The sequence below is a fragment of the Tympanuchus pallidicinctus genome, unplaced genomic scaffold, assembly GCF_026119805.1.
Source record: "Tympanuchus pallidicinctus isolate F22 unplaced genomic scaffold, pur_lepc_1.0 scaffold5, whole genome shotgun sequence".
In the NCBI taxonomy this organism is placed as follows: Eukaryota; Metazoa; Chordata; class Aves; order Galliformes; family Phasianidae; genus Tympanuchus; species Tympanuchus pallidicinctus.
This window is the reverse complement of record NW_026294769.1, coordinates 26,118,166-26,133,133: the sequence shown is the minus strand read 5'-3', so window position 1 is coordinate 26,133,133 and position 14,968 is coordinate 26,118,166. Positions and strand designations below refer to the sequence as shown.

General features: G+C 37.1%; 1 protein-coding gene across 12 annotated transcripts in view; it reads right to left on the bottom strand.

Annotated features, from left to right (window-relative positions):
• Positions 1-14,968, bottom strand: part of PIEZO2 (piezo type mechanosensitive ion channel component 2) — a 289,987-nt gene that overhangs the window by 24,761 nt on the left and 250,258 nt on the right. For all 12 annotated transcript variants that reach the window (XR_008211266.1, XM_052704103.1, XM_052704107.1 and 9 more), the window contains 4 exons: positions 13,594-13,705; positions 12,580-12,645; positions 9,107-9,273; positions 5,419-5,594 (listed from right to left, as the gene is read on the bottom strand). Coding sequence is in view for 11 of the 12 variants with exons in the window: in XM_052704103.1 (XP_052560063.1) it covers positions 5,419-5,594; positions 9,107-9,273; positions 12,580-12,645; positions 13,594-13,705 (521 nt within the window). In the remaining variant the exon portion in view is untranslated. The remainder of the gene's footprint in view (positions 1-5,418; positions 5,595-9,106; positions 9,274-12,579; positions 12,646-13,593; positions 13,706-14,968) is intronic.

Below are 14,968 nucleotides of genomic sequence, written 5' to 3'. Positions count from 1 at the left end.
AAAATACAATGGGACACCAGAGACACACACCATACATTGAGCATTTATGTGTTACTAGAGGAAAGAAGAACTGGATGAGTTATGAGGAAGAAAGTACATGTTTAAATACAAGCATATAACATAGCAATAGGAAAGAAGCAGACACATTAATGACATATGGTAGGTAAAATAATTTTTTCTCCTGTAAAAATCCTTGAAATACACAGATGTCTATGATGTAAGTTGAGGGACCTGGTGTTTTAACACATGCAGTGACCTGTGTGAATCTCAGAACTAATGAGAGAAGAAAAGATCCTAAAGCGTAGGATTTACATTATGCTTTTCATCTTTCTTTTGGTTTCATCTGTGCACCTGAGCTACTGCAGTTACAGATTGGCTTCCCTGGCTAACATCGAATGTGTCCAAAGCTGAAAGTATGGGGAAAGAGGTCACAAGGGAAGTACAATGGCATTTTCTGTGTAACTTCTGTCTTGCTAGCTTGAAATAAGGAGAAAATTGCTGGCAAAAAGTGACTTTTGCACTAAAGCAAAAGGAGAGGGAAAAGACTAAGTATGTGCAGCAAAAAAGTACTTATTCTCAAGCCTACATACACTAATGGTCTTGGACAGAGTGAACAGAGGTAAAAGAATACTTTGCTCTTAGACTGGACAAAAAATACCACCAGGAACCAAAAGTACTGCAAATCCTTTAATTGAAGTCAAGACTAACGGCAGAGGCATGACTATCCTGTCATTTCATATGGCTGAAACCCTTTACAAACCACTTTATTATGTGTTGTGCACACAAATATATACAAGTGCCCTCCAGACAAAACCTGCAGGACAGGATTTTGATGGGGCAGATTATGTGGGAATGGGAGATACATACTGGAAGCCTGATTCAGAAGAAACTTTCTATTACATATGCACATAAGTGATGTGCCAGGTTGTACTATCAATAATGTTTTGGTGCTAGAGTATAAGAAGATGGCATAAGGTAGATAATTTACTTTTGTAGACTGCCTTCATGCCTGTGTGCTACAGTATTGTCCACACGTCATTTTACATCTCAAAGGTTGAGTTTATTGTTTTAAAAAGCAATACCTCTTCCTAAGTATTTTAAAAGCAAACATAGTCCATCTGGAACTTTCCAAGCACCTGAAGCAGAGCAGCTATTGAAATCAAAGGGGCTTGTACCCAATCATATATTTTTTAATGGAACACATTTCATCTGTCCTTCATAATAAGTGAGACCCGATCTGGGTCCCAGGAAAAGAAAGGTAAAAACTTTTGTTAATTGATACAAAGAAAAAAATAGCCCAGATTTAATCCTTTCAAAAATTTGGCTCAGGTAGCTGTTATAAATGGAGGAGAAAATCAGATGAAATACTGACTGAGCAGTTGCTCTGGAACTTTGACTATCTGGAGGTACGTCTGAGATGACACCTGTAGCAGAATATGTATGCTCTGTATAAACATCCTCGGAGACATGCTTCCAAACAAGAATGAAATGACAACTCTAGTAAAATGAATGGATTTTCATTTGGGAGAGCTGACATTGAGTTAGTGATTGACAATGACTTAAATTTAATCCAAGCATATCTTGGGATCACAGAATCACTAAGGTTGAAAGAGACCTCCAGAATCATCCAGTCCAACCATCCACCTATCACCAATATTTCCACTAAACCATGTCCCTCAGTTCAACATTAAACATTTCTTGTACATCTCCAGGGTCAGACTCCATCACTTCCCTGGGCAATCTGTTCCATTGCCTGACCAATCTTTCAGAGAAGTTTTTCCTAAAATCCAATCTGAATGGTGCAACTTGAGGCCATTCCCTCCAGTCCTATCACTACTTACATGGGAGAAGAGGCCATCCCCCACCTCACCACAACCTCCCTTCAGGTAGTTGTAGAGAGTGATCTTCCTGAGTGACTTTTCAAATTCATTAAATTAGAGACCTTGAAAATTCTTAGCTTCTTGAAATCATTTAACAAATAGGAATTTAAAATTAAAGGTTCATTAAAGGCCCTGACTGAGTTAAGCATTTTATATAAAGTTTATCAATTATCAGATATCAATTTCAAATAGGGATATATATAGCAGAGATGTTTTTATCCTGTGTGAGTGGGAAATTTACTTTATGACTTCCCTTCTGTTAAATTTATCCTTCCCAGAGATCTTAGTAGTTAAGAGATATACCTATAAATTTTTTTCTTTTTTATTCCATTATAGTTGCTGACTGGCATTACCTTTATGAGCTAATACACTTTCTACACTTGCCAGCAAAATATTCAAACATTTCTTATCACACATGTTCCTAAGTCAGACCTGGGTCCAGACCCAAAATGAGACTCTCCTGTTGTAGTTTCTCCTGCCTCCTAAGGCAAACTTCTCCAGCACTCTCTCCTGCATGCCCTTTCTCACATGGCGAGGAAAGCATCTGATAAGACCCCAACCACACCTATGTAAGAGGGACAGGGGGTCTCACCTTTAACCCCTGTAAGGGCCTACACACAGCCAGAGCTGACAAATGCAGAAGTTATTTGTGAAGGAATAGAAATGAATACAAACCGAGCCAAGTATAAAGCTCTGGATGGAGCTTTGCCTCTGCCTCTGCCTTCTATTTCATAACTGTAGATCATGAAATCTACAAGCTATTTAACCTAAGAAGACTGGCCTCATCAGTCAAGGCTCTACCATGATAGCTCTCAGTCTCTTCTGTTGGTGCTCATCAGAGCTTTTTAAGAAATAGCATCAGTATCTTCTTTTCCTGTCCCATACATTGCACTTTGCCTTTAGAACACGAGACTATTTATACATAAAGAGAAAGGAAGCAATTCCATTGTGAATACTTCACCAAATCTCCAGCTAGTATACAGCAAAAGCACTGTGGATAAATAAGAGATATGTGCCCCTAGTTTAAGAGAAAATCCCACAAAGGATAATCTGCAAAACTCCTTTTAGAGATATACGTAGTATGAGAACAACATCCCTGAATAAGACTTAGAAGCATCAGCTTAGAACTTCACAAGAAATTTACAGCTCCTGCAACTGATCAGGTGAATTATTATCCCTGTGAATTACCATTTGGAATCCACTGTTCAGAGCACTGAAGGCATACCTACAGCACTTCTGGTCATAAAGAACATGTATTATTATAATAGAATAACTTCTCTGCTTCTGAACTCAAGTTTTAATTCCAAACTTGCCCGTTTTACTCATACATCTAATATTTACAACAGAATCTAGTGGAGGGCAACCAATGGATAATCAGAATAGTGGCTGGAAACCCTCTACCTCTTCCTAATGGTTTTCCATTGCAATCCTAGTTCAGTGATCACAGGAATGCTTTAGTAAAAATTATTTTGAAATGCAGGATGTCTGCTCCTATTGTTTGGGCAATTCAAAAAAATAATTCACTTCATAAAGGTATATGAAGTTTAAAACACTTCACATTTCTAAACAAGCTCATAAACTCTTTTGTAATTCCAGGAAGGAACATGCAAAGGTGCCTTAATAGACATATGGCACAATCATTTAATCAACAGACCCATTTTTTGCTTCCTCTCTTTACTGATCGTTACTATTATAGCAGATGTGGACAATTTGCAAATACTGACAGTGCAAGAATATAAGCAGAAAGAGAATTCAAGAGAAGAGAAATGAGTTACAACACTGCTTTTGCTACTCCTGTGTTGATAGTTCCTGTGACATCTCCTGGGAAAACAGAAATGACAGCAACGTGTTTGCAATATTTGCTATATTTGCTTTTGCTTCTCCTGTTGCATAGCACCTCCACAGAATTACTGAATTCTCTGAGTTTGAAATTTGGAAGTATGCTCAAAGCATGGTGACAAATAAGTGACCATTCTGAAAAAAAAAAAAAAGTAACTGGATCTCAACACTGGATATCATTTCATTGAATTTACACATAAAAATAGCAAGATTTGTCTTTGATTATAGTTTATTTTGGAATTGAATTCCCTTCACTTCTAGTTACATTTCTCGCTAACACTGTTATATTGTAATGTTAGCTTCTTCTACCTATAGAAAACAGTGTGATCAAAACTTATTTAATGAAAGCAGGACTGCTATTAGTATTCCTTACTTAATAGAGACTGAACTTTGTGGAGTTAAATTCTGCCTTCCAGATATCCAACTGACTCCAAGTGAGCTGGTAATAGAATTTGGCTTTACAATTTTCTCATGTAATCTGACCCCAATAAAACTTTGAGACAAAACACAAAGGTGTTGCTTGGTTGGGTAGCTAGCCACCAAAAAAGATTTGCTAGGATTTGATGTTTTTACTGGAGTGAACCTCTCAAAGGCCAGTGTGTACTGTGGGGAGCAATTTGTGAATATTTTGCTGAAGCATAGTACTCACAGGCAATCTCTTACACTTACTTTTCAGTAACATCAGAAGGGAATGCAAGCCCTCATTATTTTTAGTATGCTAACATGTACCCATATGTCATTAGTGAAAGCTAAGCATACATTACTGTACACAGAAGCTAATGAATCTTTAGGGTACATCAAAGAAAATGTGACACTGCTACACCTCAAAGAAGGACAGGACAGAGCAGAATGCAATGGGTTATGAAATGGCTTCATTTCCAAAGCCTTCTTTTCTACTCCTCAAGATGCTGTTGCACAATTTCTGTGGTCTCTTAAGAGTCAAGGACACCAGGGACACAGTGGGAACATGCTGCCTCTGTAAGGGAAGGAAATGAACATGTGTGCCTCTGTGTGCGTGGAGCAACAGGAGCACTCAGTAGTTTTGTACAGGGACTGACAGTATCCATCTTCAGAAAAGAATGAGGAAGGTGGCTTTCATAAACAAGTATGTTTGTTTGATGCACAAACTGTGTTGCTCTGCTGGACTGTAGTCATAGTAGTTAGGAAATCAGGCTCCCCAGATGGTCCGTGGGTGTGAGAAAATGATTTTGTTCCCTGAAACCTCAAATCTCTCTCAATTCAAAGCCTTTATTTATTTTTATTTTTTTTCACCTTGTGCGTAACAGAAAATAATCTATTTTCCAAAGGCAAAATATTCATAATGAATAACGGTGCTCCCAACTCAAGGCCTGAATTCTTAACACAATATTCCATAATCATACTCAGTCTCTTATTTTCCACTACTTTTGACAAGATCAGAAGACCTGTCAGTGACTCCTAATTCTATGGGAGTGGTGAGTGTAAAAACCACAGAAAGCAGTGGTGCAGTGGAAAAGGACTTAAGTCATCTGCTTACAATTGAGTGCACCAGTGTAAAGGAGCAGTAACACACAGAAGAAATTTCATTATTCAAATAGCATAGATCAGTCAAAAGAAGTGTTCAACACTGATTGGAAAGTTTATGATACTAAAACGTTATCTAAAAGTACATCTATTGCACAGTACCCCAGTTTCTCCAAAAAGAATATTAGTTGAATACCTGGAGATACTGTCTCGAGAAGCTGCTGAATCCAAACTATCCATTCTTTCAGATGTTTGCAAACCGGAAGCTTGCCCAGGATTTTTATCAATTGAGTCCAGTCCTGACTCCTTAGAAAGTTTCATCATATGGTTCTGGTAATACATATGGATGCTCTCCCGGGTAGGAACGTTTCCCTGTGAAAGAGAGAAGAGGTAGAAGTACATGACAAGGGGAGGTACATTCATCAAAGACTGTTCAAAAAGCTCAGTTAGGTGCAGTGCAGATCATTTAGTGTGAAAATGAGATATGGGCTGAAACCTATACATAAGGCTTCAGCAAATTTGAGACAGACCATTTAGACAGCTTCACCGAATCCAAGATCATAGATCTTATTAGCAGCCAGTAGCAAATTTTTAAAACAGAAACAAATGAAACAGGTCCTGTGTAAACTAATCTAGACCTTCATTTGTTTCCCAATATAAGAATTTGCTCATGAAGTATGGGTACATTTGAAAAACTGGGAAAATAAAGCTATTTATTCCTTTTACGTGATTTCAAGATCACGAAAGGGAGGTTTTATTAACTGTCAACCCAAGGCTGGGCAAAGAATCAAGCCTTTCTGGCTATGGTACTGCCATAATGTGAGAATGCTAAGTCTTGCAATAAGAATAATACTGACAACTTTTTTTTTTTTTTTTTTTTTTTTTTTTTCTGACAGAAACACATCAAACTCAATCTATTAGTAGTTGCATAGACTTCAGAAGATACACTGAAAGAAAAGATTGTTACTCTCGAGCAGTCATTGTCTTGACATTAATGAAGCCTTATGCAAGGACTTTTTGCAATTAAAATAATAAAACTACTCTAAAATACAGATCATATTTCCTTTAATATTAGCTATTAGTACTTCAACTCTGGACCTTGACACTGTCTCATATTGAAAATTTTCATAAACCTGAAGTTGCATCAGAGAAAAATTAAAAACAAAACCTGAACCTTATTTTTTTTAATAAGGTTATTTTGTGTACACACTGTTGTTTCTGCATTAATAAATCTTTGTGTCATTATGACAACCTGCCTTTGGAGCTACAGCACCTACAACATAATATCCTTATTGCAAGTCTGTGATAATGGACAAGTGCTAGGACAGCAAAAGTGCCCCACAGGCTGATGAAGTGAGGATTCAATTTCAACTTTGTAGAGTGGAATGTAAAATGTCAGGAAAGTAGACCAAAAGAAGATGCTAAGGAATAACTTCCTAACAGAAATAATAATCTAATTAAAAATATTTCCAGTAATATCATATGAATCATCTAGTATAAAACCAGGCTATCAACAGGTGATCACGGCATAAAGAGGTGTAACTGAACTGGCAACTGAAAAAAAAAAAAAACCAACAACAACATTTTTTTGCATTTCTCTTAATTACAAAAAAAGTCACTGACATTGTCAGTAGAATAACTTGAAAACTGTGGAATGGTTGGAGTGCTTATTTTATAAAATATCAGATTGCGAACAAAAACACTTGACTGGATTGTGTTCACAAAAGAACTCTGCAGGAATCAACAGCTGAAATGGTCTAAGTGACAGAGACAGAGAAGTTGACACTGATCTGAAGATTGGTGGCTTCAGGAGTGATCCTGAGTGAACCTTATAAAAAATTAAGCAGCCATGAAATAGAGGTGACTATATTACTTGTATTTATCCTTCAGTAAAACACTAGAGAAAACAAAATATTTTTTTCTGTACAAAGGAGGTAATCAACTGGTCCTCCAAGGAGTTTTAGTGTCTGTGTAAAGAGGAAAATAGCAAGGTGATAAAATTTGCAGATGAAGAAAATATTTAGGATGTTCAGCTGTAAAGTTGACTGAAGCAGTATTGAAGTACTTCATAAAACCAAGTACCTCGATAAAAAACAGCAAATGAAAAATTTTTGTTAATAAAGGCAAAGAAATGTAATGGGAGAAACAGCCTACATAATGACAGGCTTTATGCCTAATTTTGTCAGTCTCAAACGTCTTGGAATCTGAGCATATAGCCCCCCGAAAATCTTTAGTCAATATTAACTAAACATTGAAACACACCTCTTAGATCTTACTAGCAAATGTAATTCACTTCTGTTCAAATTTGTGGCTCACCATTACCTTAAAAGTGTGTATAATTCAGATCATCCAGCCTTAATAAGGCCATATTCAAACTGAAAATAATATGAAGAAGGACAATAAAGATGACTCGTGCCATGGGATAGATTTCATGCGAAGATGCTAAAGAGAACAGGACTTTGTAACTTAGAAGAGAATGATAGGAGAGGATTCTATGCAGATTTAGGAAGAGTGGAGGTAAAGTGAATACAACTCTGATCTATAGGAGATCCCCAAAATGATGAGGAAGTAAGTTTAGAATGAACAAGAGGAAGTCCAAATAATATGGAATCACAGTACAGCTTTATCACGGGATCTTCTGGTAGCCAACAGTAAAAAACTGATTAAAAAGTCAAACTCCAAGAATATAGATTATTTGCTACTATTAACCATAATGGTTCAGGTATAATCTCTGGTTTGAGACTATTCATAGCTACATACTGGGACAATTACTAGAGAAGTGTTTACTCTGAATATGCCGTGTCTGTTTGTTCTTCCTTCCTTCCTTTCTTTCTTTCTCTCCCTTTTTTTTTTTTTCCTCTATCTTTCTTTCTCTCTTTCTTTTCTTTCTCTTTCCCTCTTTCTCTCTTTTTCTTTCTATAGTAATTATCCATCTAACAGTAGACATCTTAGGGAAAATAATCATAACTACACATTAACACTGAAGCAGTCCTCTCTTCTTGGCTCTGTATCTTATGGCGGACAGTACAGATTTTCTCCTGACCTGGAAAGCCTGCTTCTTGAACTTCCTGGGTCATGGGCAACCTGCTTATCATGCCAGCAAACATTGACTGTGGTAGGCAGCAAGTGGCTATATTACAGTCAAAGATACTAACGTGCTTATGAAGTATTTGAATCATTCTGGTCTGAGATCGTCTGAGCTTCTAAGAACTGAAAAGAACTAAAAATGAGACTTCTATGCCAAGTTTCCAGAAATAGTTGGGTAGTTAGTGACATAAGTGAAAATACCTGTGCTTAAAATGAGAGCCTTATACTACTGCAAGGTACTACCTACTTGCATTTTGAAGATCCATATACATTTCTAGCTACACTGTTAATGTTTATCTTTGATAATAATGGGTTTTGCTAATATATCACTAGCCTTTGGGGAACCATATATCTTCACTGTGAATGAAGAAAATTATGCTTGCAGGTTGTCAGTAATTTCCAAGACAATATAGCCTACAAAAAGGCTGAAATATGAAGTCTGAGGTAGTTTTTGAGCTGTTTAAAATGCCATGCCTGCTCCTCTCTACTTGAATCTATCGAGTCTCCTCAAAACCAGACTTTATCACAGGAGACTTTAGCCAAATCTTCTATCAACGTTTCAAATAATTATTTTTCCAGACATTTACTTTGCATCCAGATAATAAATCAAGCATTTTGTTATTTAAATATTGATAAAATAGCAAGCAGTAGAAGACTCCAGACGCATTTTTAAAACGTGCACTTAAGTGATGTTTTTACAATTATTTTCTTTAACACAGTTGACCTGAAAAGACAATCTTTAATTTTTCACTGGGCTGGAAATGGCATTAACAGAAGAAAAAGGCCAAAGGCGTTACCTTCTTAATTTCCCTGGTCAGCATACAACGTTCGATTCTCAGCACAGTAGAGATATCGATGTGTTCTCTTGAGATGGAATTAAGCCAAGCTGTAAAACTGTCTAGTGTTGCCAGGAAAAGGACCCAAGTGAACTTCAAAATATTAAATATCCTCTTGATGATGTTATCTAAGGGGGAGGGAAAGCAAAAGAAAGTTAATGAATGCAAATGTCTTTTGCTGTATTTCTTCCTGGAGTTAGTTTCAATTTTCCTTTATTGTCTAATAATAGTCCAAACTGAGAGACCTTGTCATAGTAAGGAATCTCTGAAGATGGCTGGAGGCCTTTTGGCTGTCTGGGCCATTTTCCTGCCTGCATGTCTAAGCTTATCATCTGGAATCCCTTTTCCATCCCATAACTTCATGATCCCACAATCTTTAGTCATATGAGTAGTCCCTGATCTTGGACACCATATGTACAGGTCTGCAAAAGTGAAACCCAAAGATTTGGGCATCTCCTGAGAGCTGTTCAACATCCCCAGTTCCAGTGATCTTAATAGCTGTTTTGCCAGCCCTTGACTATTTACTCATGTGCTTTTTCTCCATGCCTGGAACTTGACTTCTGTGATTGAACCTTACTTAGCTCAGTTTGAAAGTCCAACCTGCTTAAATAGTCTTTGGATCTCTCCCAGCTTTCCAACTACCTGAACACATCTCTTCATTTTTAAAGCTTCTCTTTCTTTAAAATAGATTGCATCATATCATCAGCAACCTCAGATCAGTTAGTTCAACTATCAGTAATCATATAAAACAATTACAAAACATTACTCTTGCACTATTTTGCCAAAAACGTACACTTTCCCATGAGCAATGCTTATGAGTTTATACCAGCAAGAGTAGTTTTCTTTTGCTCAATGCAGCAAACTCAAGTTAATTTTTCATTTCAGCAATTCCTATAACATTATTGACTGGACCTAAAAAGCAGCAGTTTCAACTTATTTTTCTCTCATTCCCAAGCATATGCAACTTGCTCCAGTTTTTACATAGTGTTACACAAATGCTGCAAATTTTCTTTCCAATTCACTGAATGTTCCAGAGCTATTTGCCCCTGCTAGGATCAAAATCCCAAAGCATTAGGCATATAGATTACTTTTAGAGTAAGCGGACAAAGAGATAACAGAAAACTACAAATAACCCGCCATGCAGGAACAAACTGCTTGAAGTAGATACTAAGGAGCCAACAGAAGCACCAAAGCACGATGATTCGAACAACCTTGGTTCTTAACTGTACCACGAGATGGCAAGCAAAGCACTGTAGAGAGAACATTCACTCCTAACCAAGAATGCCAAGCTAATAACGTGTAAGACTTCCTATGAAGAACATGCATGTATCTCTAGGTGTTCAGGCAGTGCTGCATGAACATATGTGTTGACAATACAACAGTGGTACATTCCAGTAAAGTGGCTGCTGAAATGGCAGCACGTCCCATTTACCTGAGCAATGTCATTTAACTAGCCCAGTATCTCTGAGTAGAGAAGTTTTTGTGACCATACCATTATTTCAGTAATATTTTGCAGGGTGGTTGTTTTTTTATTATTGTTATTGTTTTTGTTTTTGTTTTTGTTTTTTTTTCCCTCCAGGCCTTTTCTGTATCATTTAGAATTAGGAATATCATATGATTTATCTTTATATAAGATTTATTTTCTTCACACATAGTTTAATATACATATCTTGAAGCTATGAAAATCTTTTCATCATAAATTAAAGGTAAAGCTCTTTCTGTTTCTAGAAGCATTCATTTTCTTTGAATTGCAGTTGTAGTATTACGAATAATTTCAAATAAAATGTAGCACTCGTACACAGAAACCTACAATATATCACTTGTCTTTTTAACCCACACCTTTCCTCTCTACTATCTAATTTCTGTTACTGACTTCAGGAGGATTATAGCCCTCAGGTTAAAACAATTATCTTTACAGCTGACTACCACTGGTGTGCCATAGTCTCATAACAGTGCTTGGCCAAGCACTTCCAGTCTAAGCTGAAAGGTCATTTTTCTCTCTGGGATGGAGGTTACATTTTTAATCATGCTGTTCTGGCAGCTTCGCTGTTCTCTGAAACTTTTTAAAAATAATCTTTTAAGGATCGATTGCATCTAGACCTCTTCAAAAAGGGAAACAAATGTTTATTTTCAGCAGAGCTTGTTATTTTAACTTGAAGGGTCAAATGCTGAGATGGATTCTCTTTGCCTAAGAGTATGAGGCAGGATTTGATCCAAGGTTAATAAAGACATTAATGCTTCATAACAATTACTTCCTAATTTTTTCAACTGTCTTTTTTACTACATATTATCTAGGAATGGTTAATGCTTATTAAATTGATTACTTCCAAAATAAATTAATTACCAACCTCATTTCCTTTCCCTAACTCCTTTCTAGCACCAACTGTGCTTCCCTTGAGATGCATTAAAGTGATTCACTTCCATGCTTTAACACGGGTGACCAGAAGAAAGTAACAAATAATAAAGCCCTCAAAACACCATCAGAAAACCCTGTGAGAAAGAAATGTTATTTCATTTTCATCTACCCTTACACAGTGTGGCTCACTCAGAGATACAATTCTAACTGGGGCTCTGGGAAGAGATTCCAAACAGAGAAGAAAAGCAGTTTTTGAAACAAAAAGAGTGTCTTTTCTTCTTTATGGCAATTAGAAACAAAGAGCCAAGCTTTGAGTTATGAACCATTGCACTTCATTGTAGGAAAACTGTCACCATGGGCAAGATCCTGCAAGCTGCTGACACTTCTGGTATGTGTAGCATCTTCAAGTCTGAGAAGGGATAAGACTGCAAAATCTCATTGTTTTAGAGGAGCTATTTGCACCTTGCTAAAGCATTATCTTATCGTTAAATTACACAGAAAAATTGCAAAGTAAATGTGCCAATAATAAAACTTCAGATCCTCAAAATCAATGGAGAGGGCAACACACAGCTGAATGCCCAGGGTTGTGAAGTCACCATCCATGAAGGTGTTCAAGAAATGTTCAGATGTTTATTGAGGGACAAGATTTAGTGGGAAATGCTGGTGGAGTCTGGACAGTTGGGCAGGATAATCTCAGAGATCTGTTCCAGCCTCGATGACTCTATGATTCTATGATTCTAATGGAATCAGGATTTGAAACTAAGCTTAGGAATAAGATGTCTGTAGTGAAAATGCATCACAAGTGTTCATGTTTGAAACTGCAGGTGCATTTCTTAAAATGTAGAATGAATAAGTGCAGTAATTTATATTCCAGGAGTAAGATCCTATGCTCAAGACTTGTAAATCTGGCAATAGGAAATCTGAAAGCTGTTAGTTCTCCCTATATACATAAGAATGCATTTTGCCAGCTTTTATACTAGCCTGGGATCTCTGCAATGATATCTTTCTGATATACTGCTTAATCCACCACTCACAACTGCACTGTAACAGCAGAGAAAACTTTTTTCTGTCTCCATACCTGGGCCATCAGACTTCTTCTTGACAGGTTCTTCTTCGCTGTCTTCACAGTCTGCATCAGTACTTCCTGTTGAAAGCAGTGAGTGAAAAAATGAAGGTTATGTCTACTGAAGTTCAGGTGTAGACTCCATGCAAGCTAGAAACTACTCCTGCTACTAAGTAGAAGTAGATGTACCTCACTACTGTGAGAGAAAGCAGATTTCCATTCCTTAAGGACTAAGTTAAGAGGACTGCCCTGCCAGCGAAGGTGTTCACAGATGACCACTCCTCTCTTGCAATTTCCTGTATCATTTTCTTACTATGCTATCTGCTGAGCAAAGACGCAAAGACTACTTTGCAGAAAAGACACTGCTACACAGTGACCCAGAACTCCAGCTACAGCTTCACTGGCAGCTGTCAAATTGTAAAGCTTTTTGACAGGTGAAGATGACAAATGGAGGAACAATTCATCTGATTCAGCCTGAATGGACCCTCCTCTTCCCATCTCTAAAATCCGATTTTTTCTTCTTTTCTTGTTTAAAGAGGAGCAGATATTGAAGAGATATGAATCCCTTATCAACTGATTTTCTTTCAGAGGCACAAGTGATTTTAAAGTGCTGGTAACTATTAACACCTGCATGTTTTCTTTTTGATACCTGCTGAATTCATTGTGAATTTAGGGGTGCCTGAATATCTGGGCTCTTTGCTGTGTCTTACATGGAAATCACACATATCTCTCTCCTGTCTTTTATCTCATCTCAAGCATATTCTGTAGAGGAAAAGGATGTAGCTTGACAGGCCTTGTTATGGGCTGGGGCAAGGAGAGCCAGCCAGCCAGCCTAAAGTTACCACATTTCTCCATGAAGAAATGGCTACAGACCAGTAATGGTACATTACAACAGAAGGTCCTTTTCCAATTCCAAGCTAGAGTGGAGAGCATTTGTCCTCTAAAAACAAGCTGTCCTTCACTACCATGAACAGCAGGCAGTATAGCTAACACGTGGTTATTCTTTTCAAGACACAGAAATGTACATACCATCCCCATATACTTTACGCCTTCGCTTCTCCTCTTTTTGAAAACTTTTCTTTTCTTTGCGCCTCTGTCGTAGTGCAGTTTTAGGATCAGTAATCCAGGCCTGATAAACAAACTGGAAGGAACAAACACATTTATTTTTTTCCTCTTGTTGTGAGAGTAAGCCATAGAATAAGCCATAAGCAGGACTACACAGTTTGAGTAAATGCATTCAGATCTGCAGGGGTAAGCAAATATTTTGAATCCCAAACCAAACACCTCTCCTGTGCATCTGCTGAGTTTTCATGCTCTATTTTTGCTAGCATAAAACCAAATGTGAAAACACTTGTGGGAGAACCAAGTTTCATTAGAACCCACAAAAATTCATGCTCTGAACTGCTGGGAATTAATACCCTGTTGTGTGTATGGGCTCCTTCACCTGAGTCTTTTCATTTTATATGTCCACTTTATCATTTTGCAGACACGATGCAAACTTTATGAGCTTCAATTGACTAACTGAAGCATCAAAAGATGCTGTAGCTTTTTAGTTCAGGTATTTGTGTTTCTACGTTTTTTATACTGTAGGTGTTTTTTTTTGTTGTTGTTGTTTTTTGTTTTTTTTTTTCCCCTTTCACAGTGTAAAATGAGTAGATTTACTATCTCTGCACAGTCCCAAATCCAGCACTCGAGAATTCCTCAAATTTCCTCCACATTTTGGCAATGGCTCCCTTTAGTGTGTCACAAAAGTTACTCATGAACTCTTGTGCTATTGTTTTTTTCAGTTGAAAAATGGAGACAGTGATACTTACATATATCAAGGGGATCTAATGGGGCCAAATCCTGCTCACAGCACTCACTCAGATCAACAGTCTGTTGACCTGTATGATTATATTAATCAATGGAATTGATCCAAAATATTTATTAATGCTCTAGCCATAAAAAATATATATATATATATAAAGAGAAGTTACCAAGAACTAACTTGTTGAACAGTTCTGTTCAAGTTGTAAGAGAAGGCTAGAGAAAAAAGCAGTAACACTTTTATATATTTTTTTCCATTCAGTCTAAAATGTGAAGAACAGAAACTGAAATAATTGAACCTTCTCTTCAGACACTTAGGACAGAAATCATTCTTTTGTTCTTGTTACGATTTTCATTTGAAAGTGAAAAACATCTTTGATTGGCACTGCATTACTTTCTATTTCTAAACAACACGGACTGTAACAGAGATAGGAGGCCCACAGGTACATGCATGAGGGTGAAAATAAAGCACAGCAATCAAATAGCTTTATTAATTCACAAGACAAACATGCACACAATGACAGAAACACACGTGTATCTCAGAGAAGCTGGAGCTGCTCCTTACTGGACACAACAGTAAGTGGCTATTTGGATTATT